The following is a 25,207-nucleotide window of genomic DNA, read 5'->3' as shown; positions in this document are numbered from 1 at the left end:
TATTATGTAGCATGGCTAGGGATAGTAGTGTTTCCCATCAAGATTGCCTGACAATTCTCATTTTAAGACTCTAGTTTGGATTACCTACAATTTTGTGAAACAGTAGCTATTTGAAAGGAAAGTTGCCATGATAGATGTTTGTTTTAGGCAGAATGATTTAGGACAAAAACAGAAAATTCCATGCTTGGCTCTGATAAATCCTCAAGACATTATTTTAAGCGGTCTATATTTAGAGCAAAGACTTCAAATGGCACCCTGGAGGTGTCTTTTGCCATTTCTTTGAAAAGCCAGCCTAAGCTAGACCATAGTTAGTGAAACTTGGGAAAAAAAACTGCTGCCCGTATACTTTTAACAAAAACTTCTACTGCAAGAGCTCAGAGAAGGCCCGATCACCCCGAGCATGCTCTGCCCTTGCCGAGAGTTGCTCAACCTCGTGCGGTTCGACCTCACGCTGCGCTGGCCAGACACCCCGTCTGGCCCTCTACGGCGGAGACCCCGGAAGCGCTGTCCTGCTGACCCTCTTTTCTGAGGTAGCACCGACTTCCTTGCTTATTGCTGAGCAGTACAGAAGAGGAAGTCAAATGATTCAGATTTAGAAAAGGCAGAAATTGAACCAGGGAAGGGAAAGCAGAGCTGGATACGGGGAGGGCAGGCTGGAACGGCATGGGCAAAGGCGTGCTCACCTAGCAGTGAAGGGCCCCAGGCTGAACGTTTCTGCACACGTCAATTGAGAGTAGAAACACCAAGTTGTGGGCAGTCACAGAAAAATTAGCGTTTGATCATGGAAGTAGAGGCATGTTTGCACACCAGCCCTGCGTACGGAACCGAATCCTCCCACGGGCATCCCAAATTCCAGTTTCCCAACTTCAAAATTGTCATCTTTACAATATTAATAATGTACTTCAACACACTATGTTGTATGCTTTAGCGTTCACGCTGTGCAGAGGGACTGTTCTGCCCATGGAGAGACTAAATGTGGACTGCCTGATAACTGTTTCCCCTGCTGTCTTTTCCCCATCCCTCCGTTGATAAGGCATAGATTTGGTTAGTCAGTAATTTCTGAGCTTTGCTCAGAGTTTACACGCACTTTCTTCCAATTTTTAAAGCAGCCTTTGTGCAAAATTTACCTTTTTCTATCACACTATTTGAATTATTTCTCACTGGAGATGCTGGAAGATGCAACCAGAGCAGCTGGAGCGTGCCAAGATCTCGTCAGCTTTGAAACGCTGCATACGCACACCTGATGTACGTTTCAAACGCCAGTGCTGTGCGCAGACTAGAATTCCTCTTTCATACTGCACTGAGGGACAATTATGTCTGTAATGCTGTAAAACAACTGTCACAAACAAAGTGAAAGCATTATGGCATAGATTATTAAAACAATGAAAATAAGCTAATGCAAGTTAAGGTCTTTTAATGGGCTGAATAATAACTAGTTAACTAAGGAACAAAGCTGTAAATAATTTATTACAGCATCAGAAGCACTTCAACAAGCACAAGAAAACTCTTCACTTTAAACTGCATCTCAAGATGTTGCAAAGCACAAGCACGGACAGTAGGGAATAAACGTGTTGGAGCGAACGCAATAGCAAGGGGACTTGGAGGACTCGTTGCAGCCCCGAACGAAGCCTTCCCTCACTAACCACTTGGAAACTTCAACACACAGGCATAGCAACTGAACAGTTAATGCACTACGCACACAAGCTAATCTCAGAAACAGGGCCGACAAATGTTTTTAGCAGGGAGGATCCCCCACTGTAGACCACAGTGCGGGCAGAGCGGATAGCCCATTTCGGCACCTCTTTCTGATGCGCTGGGCTTCACGCGTGTGCTGCCTACACTGCACACAGAGGAACGCAGGGCTCAAGTTGTACTGAGGGTTATAAAGCTCATTATAAAGTTATAAAGCTGCTTAGAAGAAAGGCCTAGCTGAGAGATCATCAGATTAAAGAGGAAACGCAGAGGATCATTCATCTCCAGTTACTTATTCTGGAAGAGAATAAAACCAGCAGGCAGGACTGGGTCCAACCAAGCCTGTGGTTTTCATGCTGGGTCTGACAATCCACTTCAAACGATTCAGGCCGCATGTACTAGCAGAGCCAGTACTGCCAAAATTTAGAAACCTGGAATCGGGCTCCTGGTTCCAATTGCAGGTGAAACCTTTTAGTGATGTTCTCTGAAGCGCTGAGGCCGAGGCAACTCCAACTGGTGGCTCGCACACACTGCCTTTCGCAAGAGCTCTTAACCGCTTGGCACTTTGGGAGGGTTTTCTTGAGGTTTCAAATAAAATTGGGAGTGGATCATGAAAGGGTTGTTTGGTTTGATGTCACTTTTACAGAAGCGGAAGATCTGAGCTTTCCCAACACAATTTTATCCCATAAGATTCCCACCTTCGTTTCTAGGTCATTCTTCTGAGCAAGTTTTATTATGCAGTCTTGCAGGTTTTTTTGAAGTGGATTCGTCTTTCATTTTTCATGCTAATTCGGCATATGACATTGGATGAAATAATCATGTTACCTTCTTCCTAACAGATGCAATGTAATTAAAAAAAAAATCCACAAACACGCACACACAAAAAAACCCAAATACAATTAAACAACTTCTACAGCTGAATTATATAGTGCAGAGTAGATTATCTAGCCCCCCAGTCTGTAACTGAGATAGTTGGGCTGCTTTACGTAACTCGATTTTCTCAGGAGACTGAGTTTGTACTTGGCGCGTAGAGCAGTGATGAGCCATAAACAAACAACAGCAAAAGAAACGGAGGCTCTCCAATAGTTAGGTTTAAGGCCCTTTGTTACCAACCCAGTATTTCTACAGTATTTCTGCAGAGCTCAGAGTCATCATTCAGGTTCACATTTGTTACTTTTATTTTCCTTTCCTCTTTAAGGAGAGAGAGGGAGAAAGAGCAAGGGAAAAGAGCCAGAGAGCGCCCGAGAGAGAGGAATGGCAATCAATAAGGAAAATTCTCCCTAGCAGCAAAAATAGCTGACAGACCTGCTTCCCCAACAACACTGAAAATTACTTTGTGAGTAAAAGTAGCAAGACAGAGAAGTCAACTTGAGGCACTCTTGGGAGAGCTGTTATCGACAGATACAAGGATGGTATAATTGCTAAAGATGCCAGGTTTTTCTTTTATCTCAATAAAGCCCTTTCGGAGGAAAAGGCTGGAAAGACAGGTGCAAAATAATAGCATAAAGCCTGTTCCTAACTTATTTACATTATTTTATATAAAGGAGCATTGATGTATGAAGTGTAAAACAAATGTGTTGAATACTGAAAATAAAGTATCACAGAGAACAACCTGTGCAAACTCCCAGCAGCAAGGAAACTTAATATTTGATGAAATACACCTTGCCTATTGCAGAAATGCACTGATTTTTACAAGAAGCTGGATGTTTAAGAAAACAAAATGTTCAGTAGCACTTTTACAAGTAGCTCACTCAGTTGCATTTTCAGTTGTTTTCTGTTACAATTGATCATATCCTAACAGCAAACAGTAGATGGGAACAGTAAACAGGCTGATCTGGTGCACGTTTCCTCTCTTTCATTCCTTCTGCGTTTGTGCACCCCATGACGCACCCGCTCGAGCCACTCTGGCACCCTCGCTGACAGATTTTGAGCATCGTGGGGTTTTTTTTTTTAAAGACACATTAGACAAGATTGATGACAGGTGAATGGCTGCAATAATGAGTGGGTAAAGATATGCTATTGTCTTTGTTTCCGTTCATTTAGATGATTGCCTTATGCTTTATAATTTCCTTGTGCATTAGAGGAGCAAGTTAGTATCAATACCCAAACGGAAGATATTCTTTAACAAACTTCACAGATACCTAAAACCCATTTTAACCCACGCTGGTCCACCTCTTACGACAACATTACCCGAATGGTGCAATCCTGTCGCCAGGCTTCTGACGAGCCCCAGGGCATACGGCGTAAGTACCTGGCTCAGTTAATGGCGTTTAGGGTGTAATCCAAAATCCACTGTGCTTAATGCAAAGCTTTGCTAAAGTCCCTTTTCCAAAGCCTATTATTTTTCAGGCTGGGAACAGTTTTCAGAAATGGATGGTTTTCAGGGTTGTAGAGAAGGGGTCTGGGAAGGTGCAGTGTTACATTCCCGAAAGTGGCCACAAATACTGAGAGCTTCAAATATAAGGGACGTGTTTTAAATAATTCAGCCAGATGCTGAAAGTACTGGCTGCCTAATTCTATCGACGTCAGTGATATTTAGGCACTGAAATTATTTTAAAGGCCTGAATGGCAGGTTCTGTTTCTGAGTGCTGCCCTACAGCAGAACGTGGTAAGGAGCTATTTGTTCTGATCAACATCAAGATGAGATCAATATGGTAAATTAATAGCTGAAAAAAGAGCCAATAATGAAACAACATGTAAGCCGAATTGTATTAGAGCTGTTCTTCATTTAGTCTTTAATAAAGAACCTCCTCCAGAGCCTCCCTGACGTTTCTCCCTGTTTAACACGCACAGGATCAGCTGAAGGATGATGACACAGATTATATCGTAAATAATGATGAATTGACGGCAAACTATGAAGCCTCTGCTCGCATGGCAGCGCCAGCACAGGACACAGACTCCACCCAGGCTCCAGGAAAGGAGGACATTCACGAAGGAGACCTCGGATTAGGAGGGTACAAACTCCAGCTTGAACGCACTCCAGGTCAATCCCAGCTGAATTCATTGGCATGAACAGTGTAATTGTAATTGCAAGAAATTCAAGGAAAGAAGAGAAATAAAAGGCCCGCTATCATGCAAAGAAGGGCTAGAAAAATGTACTAAGCACATAAATTGAAGGAAAAATCTTACTAGTTCAATCCCTGTTCCCCTACAGAATAAGTTTACCATCGCCCATATACATACAACATTCAGGTTTTTGACTGTGGCAATTCTTATGAAAAAGATGTAGGGTTCTGCCTGCCCATTGTAAATACAGTATAGCTATATATTGCCTCAGATTATGCTCGACTGTATCATGCCCCTCAGTCACACATGCAACAAGGCCTATGAACATTGTCCACGATCTTAAATCAACGGGAACGGAGAGAAATATCTGGCTAACGTACTCATGCCCACATGATCACACAACTTTGCACATAGCTGCCCCTAAGTAGATCCACAGATCAAGTAGGGGAGTCTTTATAAAAAGAGCAAGTATTTAGCAGCTCCTCCTCTTTTCAGAGCACTAAGATGGATTTAAAAAAAAACAAAAAACAAATCACACACACACACAGGCATCTCAATACTCAGAGTTGAAACATCCAACTTCATTTCACATCTCTTGCTGCCTAAGGTTTCTGCAGCCCCAAGACTCCCTACACTTTCTTTGGAAGGACAAAAGTAAATTGATGCACAAAAGCCTGTGCACAGAAATGCCCTGCTTAAGGCAGCTAGTAGGAGACAGCTAAGGAGTGGGACTGTGTCCCAAAGCCCACCACTCCACACAAGCTGCAAGGAGGTTCCTAGCCAGGACGCAAACATCTGAACGCTTTATTCAGAAAGAGCTAGCATAGATATTTTCGATCAGCGGTGCCGTTTTACTCAGCATTCCTGAGATCAAGATTTCCTACATCCAAAACATCGGAAACAGCCTCCATTCTCGCCTCTGCCTGGTGGAGCTTTGAAACTGCATCTTCGACACTTCCTCTGTTGAGGGTGTCCCACTTAGCAAGGATCTATAAAAGCAGCTGGGAGGAAAAAGAGGATGAACGAGCAAGCGCGTGTGTGAGCATGCGCGTGTGCAAGAGGAAACAGCCAGTCCGGTAAATGCCAGTAGCGATTACACTCATATGGGAGTAGGGGGATATTCTTTGTCCAGTGACTATGTGGTATAAAAATATTTAAAACATGTTGCAGCACTTCAAACTTTTGGTAGGTCAATCTCCTTCATGCTTACAGAGCGTGGCCTTTTCCAGACAACCAGCCCAAGACGTACTTTCTAAAAAGCGCACCTTATAGCCTGGTGCCCCGCAGATTGCCACTGTCCAGTCTGTGGCACCCTGGTGCAATCTGAGACATTGAAGCTAATGAAATCCAGGACAGACCCCTTTGCATTGTGGCATTCAATTGGCAAGACCACTATTTAGAGAGCAATTATTGCACAAGGCATTTGTCATTACAGCATCGCAGCATACACGACTTGCATGCTGGAAACAGTTTTGTTCTTGTTTTGTAGATTCACTTTAAACATATGCTTCGATTTAAGCAGCTACCTGCTTGGTTTTGTATTGTTTAAGGAACATGAGTTGTTTCTAATCAAACATTCCTGCAAAAGAGCTATACCTTAAAACTGGATACTCCAAGGACAGATGCATACTTTGACGCGTTTGTGTTGGGTGTTCAATGCTGCACTAGTCAGGAGGACAGTGGTAGATACCTAACACTCTTCTTGGTTTTTATATGAAAGTATCAATTGTGTCTGCATAAATGCAGTAACTGAATAGTCAACCACATGCAGCTAACTGCCATATGCTATTATCAAGCATTTGTACAGACCAGCATTTGCACACATCAACGGGGTACCACAAACACAGGGATGGAGCCAGGCTTTTGTTGTTGGCCCACATACCTTTTCCCACCTCAGAAGTTTCAACTCAGGCCCTAAGCTGCTTATCACTGTGCAGGAAAAGTATACCTAAGTGACAAAGTTAAACCATGAGAAGTTTTTAATAAGGTCATTCTTAACACAGAGAAAGACAGTGAGCAAAGAAATTTGTAATCTATAAGAACAAAAGTCATCTCCATGAACGATCATAAAGCTGAATAGGTCTTGATTTTACCACAGATGGGAGCTGAAATACAAACTAAAATATAATCAAGTTATCATCATTCTTTTCTGGACTAATTAATTACCGGTTAGATATGAATCTATAGCAACTGCTTAAAGCATAAATTCAAACACTGAGTTCTATATGCTGTAATGAGAGATCAGAAGCTTTAGCTGGCATTTTATTTTTCCCCCAAATACTAATCAAGGAACTTCAGAGGATCTTAGTCCCCACATGGTGTAGAAATCAGGCATGATAACAAGTCTCAAGGAAAAGTAATGAATTTCCACCTCGCTGCTTTGCCATGTCGAGCTGCATTGTAGTAGGAAAAGATGCACAGAGGGCTGCAAGAAGGAACGGAGATAGGATGAGGAAGTGCGGTTTTATGGCGTATTATTTTGCATGCTGCAGCACAGAATAAGAGACGGCAAAGACAGCAGGAGGCAGGACAAGCAGTTGAGACACACTCCAGCAAGGGGAAAACAGGGCAACAGAATGAGAAGGGTATTATCATGGGGACTAATGCAGTCCTGATTTTCTGATTTCAATCCTCAAAAGTATTAAGTAAAACTCATCAGGCTTCCTTAGGAAGCACAGATTCCAGTCCGTAGATGACAGTGAAACCAATACTCTGTACCAATGTTTTGAAGATGCAAAGCTGTTTTTCACAACTGCTACATGAACTGGAAATGACAAGCTCTTCACCAGAAGTCCTGCACTTAACTTAGAGCTATTCTGAAACGCATCCTGTGGCATGCTCTGTGGGGTTCGTACTGGTTTATTTATTGTGCCTAATGTCCAAACGCCTCAGACTTGTGATGTGCGCTAAATTGAGAGCTCTGGGGGCTGAAATCCTCTGTTGAGCAATAGGGAGAGGCAGTAGTGAAAACACCGCACGGTCCCATCTGTTGGCCTTAAAGGCTTACTTGGTGGAGAAAGTCACCTCCCGCAACACGAGAGCTCGTTCTTCATGTCCTCGCAGGCCAGATCGTCGTATGCTAAGGCTGTCGAGAAGCTGAGTCAGTGGTCCCAGCAAGATGGGCATGTATCCCCTGGGGCCATGCTCAGCAAGCAAAACATGATTGGTTTTGAAAAAAGCCAATAATTTGAGCAACAAGCAAACCTGAAACTTCTATTAAGTAACAATAAAAGACTGTGATCCATTACACTATTCAGTCTTGCCATGTCCTAATTTTAAGATATTCTTTTCACAGCATACGGTTCAGGAGAGCCAAAACAACATTTGAATACAAATACATCTTTTGTTCTAATAAGAATCACTGGGAACTAGTAATTCTATACGACTGTTTAAACAGAGTAATGGATATTAAGAGAGGTCCTTAATGTTAATTTACAGTTCATAGGCTGGAGATTTAAACTACTTAATATCACACAGTGTTTGACTGAACATGCAAGTCACTCATGATAAACGTGAAGCTATTCTTCCTATCTGACTTAATCTAATAAAACACTGCTTGGAAAATGTGATGTAAAATACATTGTCAAAACGTAGTTACTGCATACAAAGGCCAAAACATTAGAAAAGATGGAAATCTGTAATATTGCTAAACCTTTCAGGTTTCAGTAAGTAATAACTGAAATTTTATACTCAACTGCAGGGAGTGTTTGGCTAAAGTTAGAAGTAGCAAACGAATCCTGAATATCCAGGAGAGCCAGTCCAAAAGTGACTGTACTAAAAATACCAAGTTACAATGATAACTTTCCCAGAGAAGCGCAACATCTGGTAACCTCACTGAAAGTGGGGGCCGTTAGAAGCAAACATTTACGTTACTCCATAAAAAGCTCAAGCTTTTCCACAGTAACTACAGTAGGACGCAGCCTGGCAAAGCGCTCGACCCTGTGCGTAACCTTAAGCTGCTGAGGTAACCGCACTGAAGCCACCAGAACAATTCACACCCTTTTCAGTTAGCAACTTAAATTAAGTGCCTTGCTGGGCTGAGGACGTCCCCTAATCTGTACAATAGGATTTTCTTCTCCTTTGAAGGCTGATCTGTATTTTGCTATCAACCATCAAGTAACACTGAGTCTGAAGGCTCCCAATTCCCATGTATGTTCAGGTACAACATAAACATACCAGGATTCAGGAAAGCACTGCAGATGCACATAAGCTTTACACAAGGTGCTTTCAAGGCTCTTTTCACCAACACGGAGAATCTCTGGACACAAATATTAATTATGCACTTTAGAAAGTGAAGAAAATATCCTGAATAGCCACTTTAGAAGACAAAGCTTTTCAATTTCTAAAGATAAAGTTATTTTCCCCTACTTCCTGCTAGTGAACTGGAAGATGGCCCTTTTCAACATCTTACAGCAAACCACTTCAGAGCATTTTTAAGTAACTTAACACAAGCAAGCTCATCTCTGGCAGCATAATCCCAACAGACATGAGTTCTGGTTAGTGAACTGTGACAGGCTTGTCAACATTTTTATTTCATAAACAGTCTTTCAGAACCTGAGAAATCTCTAGTTGATCCAAATTCCCAGAGCAAGCACTAAATTAGCCCATGGTATTGGACAACGTACCAGTTAGTTTTCAGATCATGAAATCCCCTCCTTCCTTTAGTTCAACGATCAGCTTTCCTAGTAGACATTGCTATTCCAGAAAATTGCACAAAGCATCTGAACATGTTTTCTTTGAATATTGTTTATATTTTAATCATTTTTCATATATAAGTGTGGGTCATAATTGCAAACCCAAGTGCAAGTTTCTGAAAGAAAACTCTGTCTGCCAATGGAATATTTGTCTTTTTCTTTATTCTTCCTTTTCAAGGGGTTAAAGAAATAGGACAGCCAGGTGTAGTGATGGCCAGGCAACCATCCCCTTAAACATCCTGGTGGAGCAATTCACTTTTCCAGATTCAAAACAACTTATTGGACATCCCAGCCTGTGTCAAGAAACATGGTAGAAAAAACACAGTTGGACTCTTTGAAAAGCAAAAACTGATGTCTGCAAGTGCCACAGTGCCAAGCAATGGCCTATGCTTGTCTTTTCCATAGGAAAGGCACAAGGACTTTCCTACAAGTTGATCTCATAGGGGAGATGCTTTGTGAAACCTGCATCTCCAGCTTTGGCTCTGCTCCCCAGGGCTCTCCTTAGCTCCCAGCATGGGCGCACTGCAACTGCTGTGTAAGAAAAGCCCCCAGTCAAGGCTAGCTCCTATGTTTCTGCAGGAAAAAACAGTCTTCACGTTTCCAGTGATACCCCTCCAGCTCTCCCCGCTTGTTAATGCTCGCAGGGGACTCTTCTTGCCCCAGCCCACAGATGCTGCACAAGCTCCACGCAATAGGAAGGACTCTGCTCATGAATACACTTTTCTTCACCAATGTCAGAGCACAGGCAACATTTTCCTACCTAATTCAGTGTCACTGGTCACTATCATTCCCCTACAAAAATCACAGCTGAGGAACAGAAAAACAAATATCATTTCAGGCCTCAGCAGATTCCAAATCTGAGCAAGCCAAATTAACACCATCCTACTGCGGTCTCAGCAAGGCTTGAAATCCTGCTGGCACGAGTGGTGGTAGGGTATACCCAGGAGCGTATTCAGTTATTGCTCTGTATCATTCTTTACTACACAGCTGTTTGCTTCTATGTGCACTGCAGCATGGGCAGATGGGCATAAATAAAATACCGCTACTTTATTCAGTAAGGATTTCAAGCTAGAGAAAGAGTACTATGTCTAACGATCCAGAAGCTGAAAGGAATAGCCTTCACCCTGACCTGGTTCACTGGTGAATACAACAGCCTAGCTCTAAGCTGAAGTTTTAGATCAAGTGAATGAGAGAGGACACGGAAGGAACGTCCCTAACTCCTAATGCATTTTAGGTGCTCCAACAGAGCAATCCTAACCCCCCTTTGCCAGCAATCACATAACTTTGGCTTCAAAGGCACGTAAGGGGTGCTACCTGCATAAGTTTGTAACCAAAGGCACATATTTCAACCAGATTTCCCAAGGAAGAACCCTCCTATAACTCCGCTACAGAGGTTTTACTCCTCGACACATACAACTATATTCTTGGAATCTTCTTTTACATTCGTGCAGCCCCCTCCAAGAACGGAACCGCAGTGACGCACTTCAGAGCGTGTCCTGGTGTGTGCGCTGATGGTACGTGAATGTGTTTGCATAAACAAAGTAAAGACATTTTTTTTATTCAAGTTCTTATGTCTTACCTTATTCAAAAGTCTGAGGAAAACAGTTTATTCCCCAGAAACTTGACAGCATTTTGTATAACCACATAAAACTTAGTTAACAGGATTTATTAAAAAAAAAAATGAGATTTGTAGGTGCCCTTACTTAAAAGGGTCACAGCCCATTACTGATTTAATATGACTTATCTTCTAAAGATTTTTAATTGGTTGTATGATGAGTATTGTCTAAATAACCTCAAAGATTTACATTAGATGTTTTATTTTAAAAAACTCTAAGCAGTCTGAAATAGGAGTAAGGAAGAGTACTATAGGCCCAGCTCTAAAGATGCAGTGGATGCCTAGTGATGACTTTCAGATACTCAAGAAGTTGTCCAAGCATCCCTGAATTTGCCGCACTAATACACACACTGAGTGAGTGACCTGGACTAGCAAACAGTCAGTGCAACTGCGCCGCTCTGTCCTAGTGATCAGCGTTGCAGAAGATGAGGAAGCTATCGGTAACATGTAGCCTCCCTTCGCCTCTCTCCCGTTTCATGCAGGTACCTAATGGAGAACAGGCTGAGGCACAGATAACAACCCCTGCCTCGTTTTTACTACTCAATTCATTCTGGAAAAGCCCAAGGCTGTCCCAAAGTTTGTTTCATGTTAAACTTGAGTTTTTTAAAACAGTGAGTCTAAACTTAAGCTCCTAAAATTTGTGGGCTCCTAATTAAAGGATCTAATTTTCAGAAGTGACTAATACCCAGTTGTTCACGCTGAAGCCTATGACAGCCTTGAAGTCGCAATGAAATTAGTGCACAGGAAGTGCCAAAATGCTCATTGCTCCCAGCAGGGCTTGGAAGTAAAACAAAAGTGCAGCATTAAAATGCATCTTAATCTGATCAGCACAATAAGCTCCCTACTCAAAGAACAAAACTGATTTCCATCACAGCATGACTCAGCTACTGTTTAAGGAATAATCTGGAGACCTAAGCAGTACTGACCCCCCTCAGTCTATTAATAAAATAAAATAAGTAGAGCTACACAGGGACCTATCTAGGACCGTGCTGAGCCCTGGGCAAGCATAAGCACTGGTGACCTCATCCTTTGCTTAGCATCTCGGCCTCCCACCAAAGGCGACACGGAGCAGCCTGCGCCACTTCTCAGGAGGACCAGGATCCGTGCGAAAGCCCAGCGCACACTGCAGTAATTTTTTCCATGGCTGCTCCAGCATATGCCTCTTGCTCGTACACGGCCTTAGTTGATGGGGATTTTCTCAGAACCCTCAAATACAGAAACACATCGTTTCAGGACACGCTAATGCAAGGGTAGAAACGTGGGGTTTTAGAGAGCACTAAGCAATGCCTGCAGCTCTTGGAGTCTTTGAGGTTTTAACATCCAGGATTTACTCATGTTGAGAGCCCTGGTTGGAACTCAGTTTATTTAGACTAAGCTTTCACCATCTGTTCTTCCAAATTCTAAAAACGTGGAGAGAATACGCTCCACAGGCGGCTACAAACACAGATGAGCTCTGCGATTTATATTGGGATATACTGTGTACAGCACACAGGAAAAACAGTTCACAGGATCTCCGAGGTTTCTCCTTCAGGCATGAATTGAGGATTGAAGCCCTAATGCTTCAATTTTGCACTGCAGTGAAGTAACTTTGTGGATTACAAGAATTTGCTGTCAAGCAGTTCCATGGTATTAAATGAAGGCCAAAACTCAGCCAAACTAAGTAGGCTTATAAGATTTTCTAATTAAAGATAAACTGGCTAACTTCTCTAATACGTTACCTACGTGCACACAGTCCATAAAAAAGCATTTTATGTCATCCTAGAAATTAATATATCTGAATATTTAGAAAGTTAAGCTACCACTGCAATAATGTAACAGTTTCAAGCCACAGTTGCATGAAGAACAACATGTCTGAATGTCGAGCTGCCCAAAGCCCCAGCCAGCTGTCCCCAGTGCCGAGACCGGCTCCGCAAGCCCCCAGGGCACGGGAGCGCCCAGACCACCCCTGCCATAGCCCCTCACGGACAATGCCGTCCCTGCTCCCCACCCTGCCGCGGGCACTGCCGCCTCCCCACACTTTCCTCAAAGACGCGTTGGTTTGACAGCAGGCTGCCCCCACCAAAGGCTTGCAAAGACCCCTCGTCCCCCGCAGGCCAGCGCCCGTCAGGGCGCCGCACGGACCTTTCCCCGCAGATGCCAAACTCCTCCCGCGCTGGCTGCTCACCTTCCTAGAGGTCTTCGGATGAGGCAGAGCTGCCCCGAAAGCCTTCTAAAAATATATGGTTGATACAAAGGTCAAGGTCAGCAGGCATCAACCCTTTGAAGGTGTCTAGGTCTAGCCACTGACCCTCTTGCCCCAGGATTCAGTTACATCCTTTTTTCTCCCTATAAAATATTGTCTTGTCTCAGCAAAGCAGACAACTGCCAAAGCTAGTACAAGGGTTCACAGGACAGAATCAGAGTCCTCTGTTTTTTGGCATTCATTGATGGCCTGTTTTCTGCATCTTCTATTTTATTTCCCCTTGGATGGTCTTTGCTTTTGCTGTCCCATTGCAGCACAGAATAAATCTAAGCTACAGAATTCAGAGCGACTTAGGCACAGTTAAATCAACTCTCATCACTGCAGGGCATTTGAAGTAGAATTGATCAAAAATATTGCCCAAACACTTTGCAATCGTAAAGCACCTTTAGAGCAAAATCAAGCCTTGGACAATAACATGTTGATTTCACTAAAAGCTCAATGGAACGAAAGTCAATACTAATCATTTTGATTGTTACTTTGTTTTGACTAGTTTGACACATTTATTTCCTTACTGCATTAAACATTAGTATAGAAAGATATTATTTGACATGGCATGCTATATCCAAGTCTAAAAGTAAAACTAAAAAGGTTAAATTCATGAAAAAAAATATTGATCCAATTCCCATCTTGTATGATATTTCAGGGTTTCATTCCCGTTCAGAATGGGCAAGAGATTTCAAATACGAGGAACCTCCACGGATTTGCTCTTCATGGGCGGGCCACGAACAGCGATGTCACGTATCCCTGGCTACATGCTTTCAGACTGCTCCCAGAGCCTCAGCCCCTAGGGCCAGCAGCCCAGCCAGGGTCTCATGCCATGCACGGTGCCTCAAAGATAAGAAAGGAGAAGTATCTCCCTGCCCCAGCAATGCGAGCAGTAGTACAAAGTGTCATTTATCACATGAACTCCAGCATTTTCAAACCAACTCACTTCCTGTCTTTGCTGGCGCAGCGTCAGCTGCACCCCAAACAAGCTCCGCTCCATAAGAATAATCTTTTTCCATGACAAGGCCTCAAAACCCCCAGGGGCTTAAATGGGAACATGATGACAAAGCCAGGAAGCTCACACTAGTTAAAGGAAGGAGAACTGTCTATTAATATGTTCATGGGCAAATGCATCTGTTGAATGGGAGTTAAGCCTAAAATTAAAATTGTATTAAAAGAAGAATTTGTGAAGGATAAAAAAAAAAAGTTTCTTGCATAAATTATTCAGTATGAATTATACAGCCAGCTGCACATAGCTGGCAGATTCCTGTTAAAAACAAAATCACAAGTCATTCATATATGCTGTCCATTTGGCAAGTGCATTCATTTTATCCCTTTACACAGAAAACGGAGACATTTTCCAGTATCACGTCTTTTTATGTCAACAGAAACCTACACAGGCCATGAGTTCTTTCCCCAGTAAAACCTCCTCCGCTAGAATAAGAGCTGCTGTTTCCTTAGTTTTACATATAAGAAAACATTTTAGTTTTCATCAAAGTTTTCCCCTTGAATTTCTCTCATTTTGATAACATGACTCCAAACTAAAAATATATATATATAGATTAAAAAAAAAAAAAAACAATGAAAACTTCAAATCAAGAAGTGGAAGAATTACTTCGTTCCTACAGAATCCAATTCTCTCGTTGCTCGAGAAAGGCTACAGGGTAAAAGTAGCTACAAACATCATCCATATTTTCCAGTTTTCTGCCATTGGACTAGATTTCTCATTTTAAGTCACACCTGTGTGCAGGGGGCTGCCCCAGGGAGCCAGGAAAAACACGGGCCAACAGCTCACGCACGCCAGGGCGCCGCGCCACCTTGAGCACCCACACCTGCACCAGGTTTACAGCCCTCGCGAGCAGAGCAGCCGGTTTCTCCGACGTACTGCCGGGGCTTTCGGCTCTTCTGAGAAAAATAAATCCCTCTGACTAGCAACACGATTTGTGGGTTTATTTTGCCTTTTTAATATATTTATACACACATATATATGGAGAGAGAGATATATGTAGGTGTTGCATATGTGTATATATACCTAAATATATATTTTTTTTTATTGGGGGGGGGCGGCCCAGTTTGACTTCAGGACTTTTAAAACTCAGCAGATAAATAACTTCTCTGATCTCTGAGCGCAAAGGGGATCACAGCAAAAACTTCCCGTCTGCCTTTCACCTCAAAGCACTCCCTGTTCGCCCCTGGGGAACGGATGAACAGACGGAGCCTCCCCGCCGCCTTATTTTGGGCTATGCAGCGCCGAAAGCTTCCCAGGCCCAGCCGCGGTGCCGAGCAGCCCGGCCCCGGGAGCGCCGGGCCGGCCCCAGCGGCGCCGAGCGCGACCCGAGCTGTCGGCAGCCCGAGGAGCGGGCGGGCGGGCAGCTCTAAGGCGCTGGGTCGTGCGGCTGAGAGGGCTTGGGAAGAGCGCTGTTAAAGAAGGACGAGACAGGCTTTATTCGCGGCTATTTTCTTGCCCGCTGAGCCATCGCTACTGAAGACAGGCAGCTTACTGCATGGCTGCTCAGTCCCGGCCTTCGGCAAGGGTGGAGAGCAGGAGCGTGCCCGCCGCCCCCCCCCCCGAATTGCCTCTTGAGCGGAATAATACCCAGCGTTTTAAATTCTCTCCTATTTCCTCACCTCCACCCAAAAATGTAATGAGATAAACGACTTGAATTCACCTAGTCTTATAAAATACTTCAGTGACATGTCAAATTGCGTCTGCTGGACGCAAGCACGTGCAAAGCAGAGATGGACAGCCGCGCGTCCCTCCAACACTCGGTGTCGGTCTGCCCCGGGGCACGGCAGGCTGCCGACAGGGAGGGGAACGCGCTCAAACAGGTAGCAACGACGGCGTGGTGGGGTTTGCGCTTGGACGAGCTGCGAGCTGAAGTTCGGGGGCGCCTGCTGCCAACGCAATCCGACCCACCTGGTGGGAGCAGACCGTGTTGGTGGCCATTTCTCACTCCTCAAGAAAACCCTGCTCCCACTGTTTCAGTCGCACCTCAGGCAGAACGAGCCCCACGGCACCAGCTCGAGCAGGGGCCAGGTCCTGCACTAGGAGCCGAAACCCAAATTGTCCCTACCTAGAGTCCGAAAAGTTTGGGAACCAGTTTGAGTCTCCTGTTGCAACTCCGCGGTTGTTTCCCTCATCCCTGCAGCCTTGTAGCTGCCCAGAGAGCACACGTCCTGCTGCCTCCTCAGGACGCGGCCCAGGGGCACACAGGCTTCGCTGATGGGCAATGTTGCGTGATGTTAAGCTTAAATTTCTCTTTCTTTTATTTCAGTCCGTTGCTCCCAGCATGCTGCTCATCATCATGAAAGTGAAACCTCTTTTCGCTTGGCATTTACACTCTTCAGAAACTTGAAGACTTTAATGCTCTCACATGAAAGGAGTTTACATACATAACAGCTTCTTTCTTCTTCCTCAATGGCCTGACCCAAAGTTCACTGAAGCTGGTAAGAAAACAGGAGCACAAGCCACAGAACGTTTCTCTTTGCTTTTGAGTTAAATGTGAAGATTTAGGCAGAGGAAAGGTACTTTTAGCCCTTACACACTCACAGGCCGAGATAAAGCAGTGAACCTAAGCCTCACTTAGAGCAACCTGCGTCTTCGTTGCGGAAGGAGCTGACCCTCTGCACAAACACGTTTCACAAAGCGGTCCAGCTACCTCGACTACCACGAGTAACCAAGGACTGGCGATTACCTCGGGTCTAAGTGCCAACACAGCGTCCTCCGGCCCCGCAGCGGCACAGCACCGAGCCAGAGAGGACAGTGCCGCTTCCTGCGTCAGCAGGATGGCGTCCTGCAGCTGCTTTGGAGAAGGTTGCTCACCTGGACCAGGCTGGCACTGCTCACCTGTAGGTGTGGCTCGGGGACCCAGAGCTGAAAGCACTATGAACTCTAAATCACAACTATAATAGGAGCTTTTCACCTTCCTTCCCCGCGCTTCCCTTTACTGCCCCAGAGAAGGGATGCCCGTGCCCCGACTGAGCGTTTCCGCCAGTTCAGCGGGGCTCTTCCCGCCCGGACAGAGGGCCGATCATTCCCTCCCGCGCCAGTGCCGACTCCTGCAGGCAGGTAGGCAGACTGCCACCGATCGCTCCCATCGCCGCTTCCCCTTTCAGGAGGGCGGCCATCCCTCCCCGCGGCACAACGGGCAACACTGAGCCCTTTGCGCTGTTGGCAGGAGGGGCCAGGGCTTTTACTGTTGTGGATATTCCCTCCCGAGGCCCACTATATTGTCCATTCATTTCGTGGGCTGCAATAATGTCCCCTTTGTTGAAGGTCTGAAAGGGGAATCCACCCTTGGTGCAACACTGCTGCCCTCAGCGGAGTTGTGGCAGGGCTGAACGTGGACCAGACTCTTGTCTTTGATTTGCTTTAAAAGCTGCTTTGCCTCTGCATATAGTTATTAGAGGCAGATGGCTCCTCTCCCAATATCAAACCACTCCTCCGTACCTGCTATTTCATCTTAACACAGCCACCCGAGTTATAGCTGTGTCCATGCGAAGAGATCAAGAGATGCTCTCTGCCACCCCTGCCAGCATTAATTCATCAGACACGTCTCTGCCACTTGCCTTCCTAATGCTTTTGTGTAGGAGGTAAGGGGGTGGCAAGCGTTTTCGTTAGTTTGGCATCTTTGTTTATGATCGATGGAAAGCTTGCCAGCTACACGCCAAATGCTCTCAAATTAAAGCCAGTTCAGTGGCTGTGATTAGATAAATTGTGACTGACTTCTAAACCCTTCGCTTCTCAGCCATAAATCCCTCCCGCGCCCCAGTCACCTGAAGTAATGACTAATGCCAGGTTCTCCTAGTTACACCGGAGAAGGGGAGAGTGCCTGGGGATTAGACAAGAAAGTCTGCTGCCTCCAGCTTATTTTTCAGGCTTTCATCCCCATCAAGAAATTAAATATGATGAGAGAAGCCATATTAACTATATTGCCCATCTCCTTTTCATCCCTCACTGCCCAAGTGCTGCATGCACTGACTGTTTCCCCGACATGTTCCTCTCCATTTATTTCCCGATTCATTTGCCATTATCTTTCACACACACAGACATTTGCTGTGATAGCCAATATTGCCAATTAAAGAAAAAAAGAAATAAAATATTAGGGGTCCAGTCTCTTCTCCTTTTCATCATAAACTGTGTCAGAACAACTATAAGTTTTTGTTCCTTATTTGCATTAGTAAGAGACAATCAAAAGGCTGCATCCTGCAAGGCACCGGGCACCCGCAGCTCTTGCTGAGGCATGGAGGTCAATAGCCCTCGAACTCTTATTCTAATTAGCAGCACAATTAGCCAGACACAGCCAAAGACAGATTAAGCCTTCCCCGCACCTTGAAGTGTAGTTGAAAAGATGAAGTAATACTTGTATTGACCATGGGTTACTGCAATACTAATAAGGTTGTCTATTCGCATAAATAGGAAATCCAATTCCTTTATAAACTGAAGAAATAATCACTTTTTTTTTTTTTTTTTTGAAATAGCTACAGGGAAGTTTCCTCCTCCCACACTTCCTCTGAAAGTGGCTCCAGAGGACAGGTAACCTTCATCATACACAGTTACTTTTACTGAAACGCAGTGGTTTTTATGAACAAGGCTACCAAAAAAAAAAAAAATCAAGAAACTTCTTGGGGAAGTTGCATATTATGTGTTTTATAGCAGGATTTTCTCAGGGAATTCCCATTCCTATCATGCAGCCTTTCATTTCACCACCAGTATCTCCAAAGATAACACAATAGCAGTCTTTCAGCACGCCAGAGATAAAAGCAAACGGTTCACCTATGAAATATGTCAGCCGTGCTCAGCCTCAGCCAGAGAAATCCTCAGGAGCTGAGAACTCATTAAGCATAGCACATAAACTCTTTGCACACTGTAAACAGGGCTTGTTAACAGAAAACAGGCTGTAGCAAAGACCGAGGAGCAGGAGCAAGGGGGGCTGTTCCCGTTTAACAACTCCTCGTACTACTGAGGTTGTGCAATGGGTATCATGGTAATCACAAAAGGCTTCATCAGATTTTTCTCCGTTTTCATTATGACAATGCAGTTAAGCACAGTTCGCTTCTTACAGCTTATTTCCTTAAAGTAAAACGATCCTAGATACTAGCCTACAGGGCTTAGGGTGTCTTTTTTGCAGCTGCTATATGATAGATTATTCTCACCATAAACTCTTGTTCATAAAGAAAAAAAATATCAGCGCAGTCTATATTTTACTCCTGTCCCCAGTGCTGAGCACAGTGGTTTCTACAGGAATCTTTAACCTGGATGCTAGGATCTGCGCACTGCCTTTCACCTCTCTCAAGCACTGGTTTGTACGGGCTAATATCTGCCCCAGGACATTTCACTCAAGAGAGCGCTACAGCTCCGACACCAAGACGCACGCAGAGGCGCTGCTTTCCGCGTTTGCGGCACAGCTGCTCCACGAGAGAGCCCGGATAGGAGCGGGGTCCCCGTCTCCGAGCCCCAGCAGGCGGAGGGCAGCACCGCCACGCGCGGGGACGCGTGCCGGGCCGGCTCGCCCCGCTGCCCGCATCCCGCTCGCCAGCGCCATTGCCAGGGAGCTTCGCGGTGGCGGAAGGGTCACAAGGGGAGCCGCTGCCGTGAGACCGCCGCTGGCGCAATTGCAAACACAGGGCCAAGGCGCTGCATAGAAAATCCACGCTCGCTCGCAGTGCCCTTCAAATCACACCAGGACCCCACCAGCCCGGCCTGCCCCAACGGAGGAAGAGCCACTGCAGTAGGAGGCAAAGTATACCCGCCGCAAATGAGCGCCCAGTGGCGCTGTACAGCATCCTTGCATAGGAGGGCATGCGCTATTTCTTGTTTTTTAAGAAATTAACATCGTACTTTCAGAGGACAATCACACTGTTTCACAACTTAGTTACATCACGCATTAGATGAGATCCTTGTTGCGTTATAAAGGATCAAAACGAACCAACTCAGAGGGAGGAATAACCGTGCGCACTGCGCCCCAAGCGCTGCCTCACTCCTCTGGAGAATTTCTCAGCATAAGGAAACTACGCAACATTTCCTGCCATCTCGGTGAAGGGAGGAGACAGCAGCAGGAGAATCCCATTCTGTCCTGGACATCAGCTGGGCATGAGTGATCCAGCCCGACTGAGCCTCCGACCAAGGAGAAACCTGCACATTATAGATCTGATTATTAATTGTCCTTGCAAGGGCAGCTGGTCATCTTGGGGGGGTGGAGGGCAGGGGGAAAGAGCGGAGAGGAAGCGAAACCAAAGCTGCAGCCCACCCGCCTCCTCACCCACGCTTTCCATCCCCTCAACTGCAAATTGTGCCAAACGCCAAAGCAATCGCTCTGTGACCTTGCACTAAGTGAAAGGGCAGAACAGGAATCTCTTACGATGACAAGGGTAAGCTATCACAGCTCGGAGGAAAGAGCAAACCACTTCCCATTTAACAACCTTGCCTTGAACCAGATCTGGATTGAACGCACCCTGCCTAGGCTATTCATTTAGGGAAAACACGTAGGCCAGCTGCATGCCCGCAGGGCACAGAATAATCCTTTTAACACCGTGATTCCAAATCACAAAATCAAGAGTAGCTACGTGCTCTGTGCCTGCAGGTTACAGGCAGGACTAGCTGAGAAGCAGCCGCACGCTCACGCCGAGAGCTGTAATCCAGCCCAGCCCCCCGAGTGTCCGAGGCCTTATTTATTTTGAATCTTTATCTAAGCTGAAAGCTCAGGAAAGAAGAAAGAACCTATTCACTTTCTGCCAGATACTGGGAAATCTGTTCCCAGTATTTTCCACGTATGACTAACAGCTACTACTCTGTGAGCTTAATTTATTTGTTTCTTGCCATTTCTCAGTTATTCCTCACTTCCCACCTATGTCCTCCTTTTTAAGCCACAACATATTGCTTGGATTTGTATAAACAGCTTCCCTGCAGTGATATATAAATACACTTAAATTGCAAGTTAATTATTTTTAAAGCTGCCTGGGCTCCTCTGCTGTTTGTAACACGGGGTATAACAAGGCTCAGCCCCGACAGGGGTCTCTGGGCCTTCCCGTACGCACAGGGCTCGCGCGCACGCACCCAACTGCCCCCACCTGCAAACGGGAGGGACTCAGGGCACAGAGGAATTTAGTTATTCGTTGATAGCTACCGGTGTCCTCTGCAGTAGAAGCAGCTCCCACAAGCACTCTTTCTAATCACAAGACGCTTTTCCAGCCTCCAAATCCCTTTTGCCCACCAAGGGGGACTGTTCCCCTCTCTCTGCCCCCCGCCACGTTCCTTTCCTCCCCTTCCTCTTTAGGGGATATCACACAGGACGTTTGCGCCCTCACTGACTTCTCTTCTCCCCCCTCATTTTCGTGGTCCTTCCCCTGGGGATATCGCGTCTGCTAGCACAGCCGTAGGCTCGCCTCCTCCCCGCGCAGCTGGGCTCCCGCCCGAGCCCCGCAAGCCGCTTCGCCGCGCAGCCCCTCGGCTCCCCTGCCGCGCTGGGCAGGCGCCTGCCAGCAGCAGGAGGGGGAAGCGGCACTCCGCTCCCGACCGGCTCCCCGCGGCCGCCGCTCTCCCGCGGGGAGCCGCAGCCCTTGGCGCTCCCTGGGTGCTGGCCAGCTGGGCAAAACGCCCGGAGCAGCACAAACGATCCCCTGTCCGGGGCATCATCCCGACTTTAATTCCGTGTTCTGCTTGTTATTCAGAATATTAAACTCGCGTCCTGCTTCTCCGCAGCCAAGAGGAGTCGGGACTGCGAGGGCGGGTCGTTTCCCCGGGAGCGAACCGAGCCGGGAAGGCCAGGCGGCTCGTGCTCCCGGTGGCCGACGCGCTCGCGTCCTCCCGGAGGGGTCCGGCCCGGCACCAGCCATTCGCAGCTTATAACTCACAGACGCAGAACGGCTCTGAATAGCGGCTCTGTTTCGCGGCGTCGGCCAGAGCGCTTCTCCGGCTCTGCTGCTTCCGAACGCTACGTGCGGCTTCGCGAAGCCCTGCAGACCTAACCCACAAGGCCGTCTTTTGTCCGAGGCCCGAGCACGCTGCATTACACGAGGGCATGCTCGCGAATAAGCGAGCGCCCGCGTCGGCGCGGTGCCCCCTCTCGAACACCAGAGACGTGCCGCCGAGCGCCGTGTGCCGACGGCCGGGGGGAACAAGCCGCGGCACACCGCCTGCTCTTCCCCCGTCACCACGCTCCAGGGGAAAGGGGCTTCGAGGGATCCGTGCTAAGTTCAGCAAAGTGTTTAACCCAGAGCTTGGTGAGGCTCTTGGAGAGCCTTAAACGCTCATTTTGATGCTTCCAGAACGAGCTAGTCAAGATACAAGATACCTTGTTTTCGCATTTTCAAAAAAACAAAGGTTTTCAACTTGTCTGAAATTGCATTTTTAAGAACAAATTCCAAAGGGGAAAAGAATAGGTGAAGTAATCCAAAAGTTTTGCTTCGGATCAAAAGAAAAAAAAAGGATGAGTCAGTTAACACCAAAATAAGTATTTGCTTCTTTCCCGTTTTGTTGAAAAGCACAAGCACAAAACCTGTTTAATCTAAACAAGGAGTTTTTGCCTTTCAATTTTTCACTTTTGGGGCTTTTACACCAAAATTCCAGTTTGCGAGCAGCTTTTTCTAGACTTAAGGTCTACGAGCCACCAGGCTCTCTCTAGCCTACAGACTCCTCATAACTATAAAGCTACTAAGCATGTAAATGCGTTTTCACAAAAGCTGAGCCCAGAGCTGCATTAGATTGCAAACTCTTCAAGCCTGAATCATCTCACAAACGCCAGGGTACATCTGGAGCCGCCGGCAATGCTGCTGCAGCAGCTGGGTGACACCGCACAGGGCAGCTTGCGAGGAAACACAACAGAAATCCCATCGGTTTCTGTGGACAAATGCTCTCTCTCCCATCTCCAGCCCACATGACCCTGCTAAAAATAAGGAAAAAATGTGTGATTGCTCCTATATTTTAGGATGCGTCTAGCAGCCAATTGCAATTCTTCCAGACTGACGGGTGAAGCCACTAGAGCATTTAAAACACAGTTCAATTCCCCCCCAAAAAATCATATATTTGACTTTGGATAATGCCTCAGCAAAACACAAAGGGATGCACATGCATTTCTGGAGGAAGAAGTGATGCCGATGGCACATCATTTATAACACAGTGAGCTATGCTGCTGCAAAAGCAGCTTTTTACATATATATGTAAAGGGGTACAGGGGTAGACATATATGACCCTCGTTTATTTTTTTCTACTGTTTTGACAGCAGTCATGCTGAAACAGTATCCAGGTTTAAAGGGCTGTTTTGCAAGTCAGCCAATTTGAAATCATATCCAAGATCAACAGAGCTGAATCCTTGAAGGCATGTTTTTCCAACTGACACACAAATATACCTCCTTTTCTCAGTCACTAATTAGAGCCATGTTGAACCTTAAGTTCTGGCTCGGCAGTACAGTCACAGAAATTTCAAGTCAAGGAAAGGCTCAGAACATTTGGCTAAACTGTTTTCATCTCTGCCCCCATGGTTGCTGGGCACATAGCTGTTTTTGTCACAGATTATTGTATTATTTATGTACTTGTGTATTAATTTTTTTCACATAAATGAACACTTCATTGAAAATAAAGGGCAACTGCAGTTAAACCAAAGAGCTAATGAAGGCTATAATAAAGGAAGCTATTCTTTTCCATTGGAAGGTCTGGGGATACACCATCCTCTCCAATTTCTAGTAGTTACTTGAGGTGAATGTAGTTCACCTGACATTAACTAGGGTGCGAAACGCACACACGTATCATATTGGTATCACAGGACACAAAGAAAGGCACATCACAGACAGTTTCCTCAACTATTTGGGCAGTACAGAAGCATGTACTTAATGTCAAGGTGACAAGCTGGTCATGTCGAGTTGCTGACGTCAAGGCTGTGAAATATCCTGCTAAGCAGCTGGAAAGTTCTCTTGGTTTCGAGCAAACCAGCAACATGCATCTCTTCCCTGGGAGCCTGCTGAAAACCTTGTACCATAGGCACCATTCTGCATGCTGCCTTTGCCTTTCTCTGCTCGAGGATCAGTAAACATGTATATACATAAATCAAACTATATATACAGTTTATCTGCAATGCAGTGAAGGACCACGTACGCAGACTAGCTTTAATCAAGACAGCCGTTATCCATAACAGTGAAATTGCAAATTCATGGTATCCAGCGAGGACTGCGCAAGCCCACTCAGGATCCCCCACGCACGCTCACAGCTCAGGACCCTGCTGCCAAAACACTACTGCTTGTTGAAAACCAGGAACTACGGTAAAGCTCCCCCAAAGTCTTCACGTGGCTCAGTCCCACCATGGACTGTAGTAAAGGCATATTCCTGCGAGTCCCTCAAACTCTGCATCTTGCTTTTCTTCCCGAGAAGCAGAACTGCAGGCTCTGGACACATTGTGGCAATCGCCCTTGTGAGGCTCATACCACAGTTAATCACTTGAACTGGAAGAACAGGAAACAGTTTAATAACTGTGCCTGAAAACTCTTGGAGTCTCTTTTGCACTGCTGTTCCTTAAAAACATACTTTCTTGCAAGACACAGCACATTCCTCTGAAACTGCTCAGAAACCTCCCAAAAACTGCTGACATTAGCGGTAATCAGAAGGTACTGAAGAACCTTACCTGAAGGCACAGTGCTTCACTTGACTGAGTACTCATTGAGGAGAAATTCCCAAGTATCAAAAAATTGGAAGTCACACTTAGGAATTAAAACAAAATGAAAATAGGAGAACTGACTTCTGTAACTCAGAACCTTATTTCTTACATGCAATCTCTGCGTCTCCTCGTGTTCGTCTAGAAAATGGATTTAATCGCAGATAGGAAGCTTGATGTACTGAAGTATTCTAAAACACACTGGTGTCCTTGGATTAAAGTAATGGCTGCAACACTTCAATGTTTCATTACATTTTTTCAGAGAGGAAATTGTCTCTAGGTTGGACAAGACAAGGTTGTCCCTACTGGATCCTGTGTACTGCCTTACCGG

At 45.7% G+C, this 25,207-nt stretch overlaps 1 protein-coding gene and 1 long non-coding RNA gene across 2 annotated transcripts in view; one reads left to right on the top strand and one right to left on the bottom strand.

Annotated features, from left to right (window-relative positions):
* SLC9A9 (solute carrier family 9 member A9) overlaps nucleotides 1-7,945 on the top strand; it is a 215,471-nt gene extending 207,526 nt beyond the window's left edge. Inside the window, exons 15-16 of the mRNA XM_009688977.2 lie at nucleotides 3,830-3,935; nucleotides 4,486-7,945. Coding sequence (XP_009687272.2) covers nucleotides 3,830-3,935; nucleotides 4,486-4,704 — 325 coding nt within the window. The 3' untranslated portion in view covers nucleotides 4,705-7,945. The remainder of the gene's footprint in view (nucleotides 1-3,829; nucleotides 3,936-4,485) is intronic.
* LOC138068153 (uncharacterized) overlaps nucleotides 1-25,207 on the bottom strand; it is a 237,532-nt gene that overhangs the window by 190,488 nt on the left and 21,837 nt on the right. The gene's annotated exons all lie outside the window — the stretch shown is intronic.

This window comes from Struthio camelus, chromosome 9, assembly GCF_040807025.1.
Source record: "Struthio camelus isolate bStrCam1 chromosome 9, bStrCam1.hap1, whole genome shotgun sequence".
Lineage (NCBI taxonomy): Eukaryota > Metazoa > Chordata > Aves > Struthioniformes > Struthionidae > Struthio > Struthio camelus.
Note: the sequence above shows the minus strand (reverse complement) of the source record. Positions and strands in the feature narration are given on the sequence as shown.